This window comes from Scomber scombrus, chromosome 6, assembly GCF_963691925.1.
Source record: "Scomber scombrus chromosome 6, fScoSco1.1, whole genome shotgun sequence".
Lineage (NCBI taxonomy): Eukaryota > Metazoa > Chordata > Actinopteri > Scombriformes > Scombridae > Scomber > Scomber scombrus.
The window spans coordinates 21,365,140-21,368,419 of NC_084975.1; the positions used below are offsets into that span (position 1 = coordinate 21,365,140).

The 3,280-nt window shown below is 39.9% G+C and overlaps 1 protein-coding gene across 1 annotated transcript; it reads right to left on the minus strand.

The window, feature by feature from the left end:
- Positions 1-1,097: 1,097 nt before the first annotated feature.
- On the minus strand, positions 1,098-2,906 carry LOC133982472 (hepatic and glial cell adhesion molecule-like). Its single transcript, XM_062421526.1, has one exon. The coding sequence runs from the start codon at positions 2,904-2,906 to the stop codon at positions 1,887-1,889; it is 1,020 nt and encodes a 339-aa protein (XP_062277510.1). The 3' UTR covers positions 1,098-1,886.
- Positions 2,907-3,280: the final 374 nt, after the last annotated feature.

Genomic DNA, 3,280 nt, shown 5'->3' on the forward strand with positions numbered 1-3,280 from the left:
TTTCATTAAATTGGGAACTGATTGGAGGATTGTGGCTTCAACTAAATAAGAGTTGTCATTGCTTTGTACATTTTGAGTTTCAGAAAAAGACCTGAGGTCAAGGAGTGCTGGCACAAGAATGCTAATAGGTCATAATCATCTCTGTGTTTTCAGTCAAATCTGATGAAAAAGGCCATAGCGCTAGCTGACCTCTGATTTTCTGATTTGGTTTGTACTTTCCCCAGACTTGGCAGCCTTTGACAACGAGAGAACTGTAATAAGAATGATCTGACATGAGTATAAATACTTTACATGGGTAATTGACCCTTTTCCTGGACACACACACTCCAACATCAAAAGGGTATATCCTCTAGACTCCAAGAGCCACTGATTAAACACATTTCAGAAGTATTTCCCTTCCATTTCCAGGGCTGATCTGGCAAAGGCATCTGAGATGTGTTTCATTAAGTTGTATCATGAAATATAGTCCCTTGTGTGTGTGTGTGTGTGTGTGTGTGTGTGTGTGTGTGTGTGTGTGTGTGTGTGTGTGTGTGTGTGTGTGTGTGTGTGTGTGTTTGTACTGTATGTGAGTGTTGCTCTGTCCGTCTATGTTTATCATGCTCTTTTTTAGCTGGTGAGGGGAAGTGACATGGTGTGTTGCCAGCTAAGTCTCAGTGTTTCTCAAGAAAGACAAATGGCATTGTTCCAGGAGCAGATACCAGCTTTACTGCCAAATCCCTGTCGGCTGGACTGAAATTTCAGCCATGTAAAGAGAGCAGGAGTGGAGCAGGGCCTGACAAAAGATGACATTGGCTTGTAAGTTTTAGGCGATGACGCTCAGGGGGATTCTATTATGTGGCTGTCACACAGCATTAGGCGAGACAGCAAACACTTTCATGTGTGGATTACCATTTACCCATCGGAGATAATAGATATTTGCCTTTGCTAATCCATTCCTCTATTGATTTTTTCCCCCCTTTAATAACTTCTTGCAAGCAAGCAAATTTTAATAAGTGCAAGAATGCTGACATGTAAGAAGCAGGAACAAAAGACTGTGTTTGACAAAAATAAGCAGCTTATTATAGTTTTCCATAGAAATGTGAGATATATGATTTGTGACAACTATTTATTTCAAACAACATGTACATAAACAAACAGTATGATTATAGTGCAGAAATCTTTTTAGAGTAACTGCAAACTGAACTGTTCTTGCATTGATCAAAATCGACATGAGGAATTAGATCAGATCTATGTTGTGATACAGTAGTACCATATATACCATATACCATAACAATCAATATTACATATGCAAACTCTAAGCTGTCATAACTATTTTACATATTTTTTTGACTAAACATTGTTTTATTCCAATACATTAAGTTACAGGTACATTGCTCTGCGGTTAAAGAATGTATAATAAAACAGATAACATCATCAACAAACATAAAAAAGAGAAAGATGCCTCTTTAATGCAATTCAGCTTGCATGGTTCATGTATCAGAATGTGTAGCAGGGATCAGGTAACCAATCTTTCAAAACAAAACTTTTCACATGAAATCACATTTAAATGTACTAGGAATAAACAGATGATTCTGCCCCAAATTATCCTTCCTTACATGATTAAACCCAATAATCCTTGACACAGACAGCTCCATTGTCAATATACTGCGTCTATAAATGTTATTGATGACGTGAAAAACAATATGGAGGGTTATAAAAATAAGACTTTTTTTGTACGATTTTTTTTCATTTTGTTTCAGTTGTGTGGTCATAAAACTAAAAACAAAGCGTTGTCTTAGTTCCTGAAACATTTGTTAAACATCTTTGGTAAACAAGATTTGTACTTCAACAAAATCAGCATATTCCAGTGAGAGCTCAGCAGGTTAGACCTCAAGCTGAAGGCAGACTCAGACGTTTGGTGTCTGGGGGCCCTTCGTCCTCGGCTTTGGCACTGGTGAAGGCTGTTGTTCTTCGGCAGCTATGGATAGCTGTGTAAGCCTGTTTTCAGTCTGAACTTCAGGCTGAGAGACATTCTGGTAACAGACCCTGGGTGAAGGCCTGGGGCTGGGAGGAGTAGGAGAGTCCTCAGGTGGGTGCATAGTCTCGTAGTCTGGGCTGATGGAGTCAGGGTCCCGCTTGTTTAGCGAAACCATCCTGAGCTCTCCTTTACCCCTGAGTCTCATCTTGATTTTGTTGCGTCTGTGGCAGCAACATAATATGAAGATGATGATGAGCAAAAGCAGAATAAGACCTGATCCTCCTGCTAGCACTGCTACAACAGTTTTGGATGTAAAACAAAGCAAAGGTGGAGGTGATTGTGATGGAGTTTTACAGGTTGGACGAACAAGGTCACTCTGCTCCTTGCTGACTTTGTTTGCCACACTGCATGTAAAGGTCTTGTCCCCTTTCAAATGTGCCAGTGATATGCTCAGTGTTTGTTTTGTTTCGCTTGTTAAGGTTTTTCCATCGAGAGTCCATGAGAACACCAAACCCTGCGGTTTTGCCACATGGCAATTCAGATTAACAGCACTGGACTTGAAATCACAGACATAACTGAGTTGAGGTTTTGATACCATGTCCATCATACAGAGTCGACCAGTCCACGTATTCTGCAATGTTTTATTTGGATGGAGCACATGTGCTTCATATATCCCAGCACTTGAGAATTTTAGGTTCTTCAACAAAAGATATCCAGTCTCAGAGATGTCTTCTGGTTTCCCAACCGACACTTTGCCTTGCTGTCTGTAGAAAATAATTGTGCCATTATGAGTCCATTTCAGCCCGTCTGTTTTTGTTAGTCCCTTGTGGACCAATGGCATATTTTGCCCAACTGCAGCATAAAGGTCACATGTGTTCTTATTAGCTACCGAGAGTTTGATAAGTCCCAATAAAGTGATGACTCCAAGTGTGACAGCATGACATGCCATGATTTTGATGGTATGTTCTCCTCGAGTAGTCCTGTTGAATTATTTCCCTTTTTAAAAAAAGAAGTTAAACAGATTCCTAGTCCATGACTTTCAAGCCCTGGTCAAGAAGCACTCCTGTCTGACTTTGCAACCAATAATATAACTGGCACATGAGTAACAAACTTAACGCCCTGCAAGAGAAGTGAATCTCCAGAAGGAAGGAAACTCTGTTTGTCAAGAGTCTACTTTCAGTTCTCTATAGACAATAAATAACTGTTAAAGTCATGGGGTAACTAATATTTCCTGCTCAGTGAATAAGTCATAGGTATGACTTATATATGCAATAACTGCAACAATTTCAAGCAAGTGCAACTTCTTTGTTTGGATGGCCCCAC

Coding starts and splice junctions, on each gene's coding strand:
- LOC133982472 (XM_062421526.1), bottom strand. CDS start 2,906: ATGGCATGTCATGCTGTCACACTTGGAGTCATCACTTTATTGGGACTT.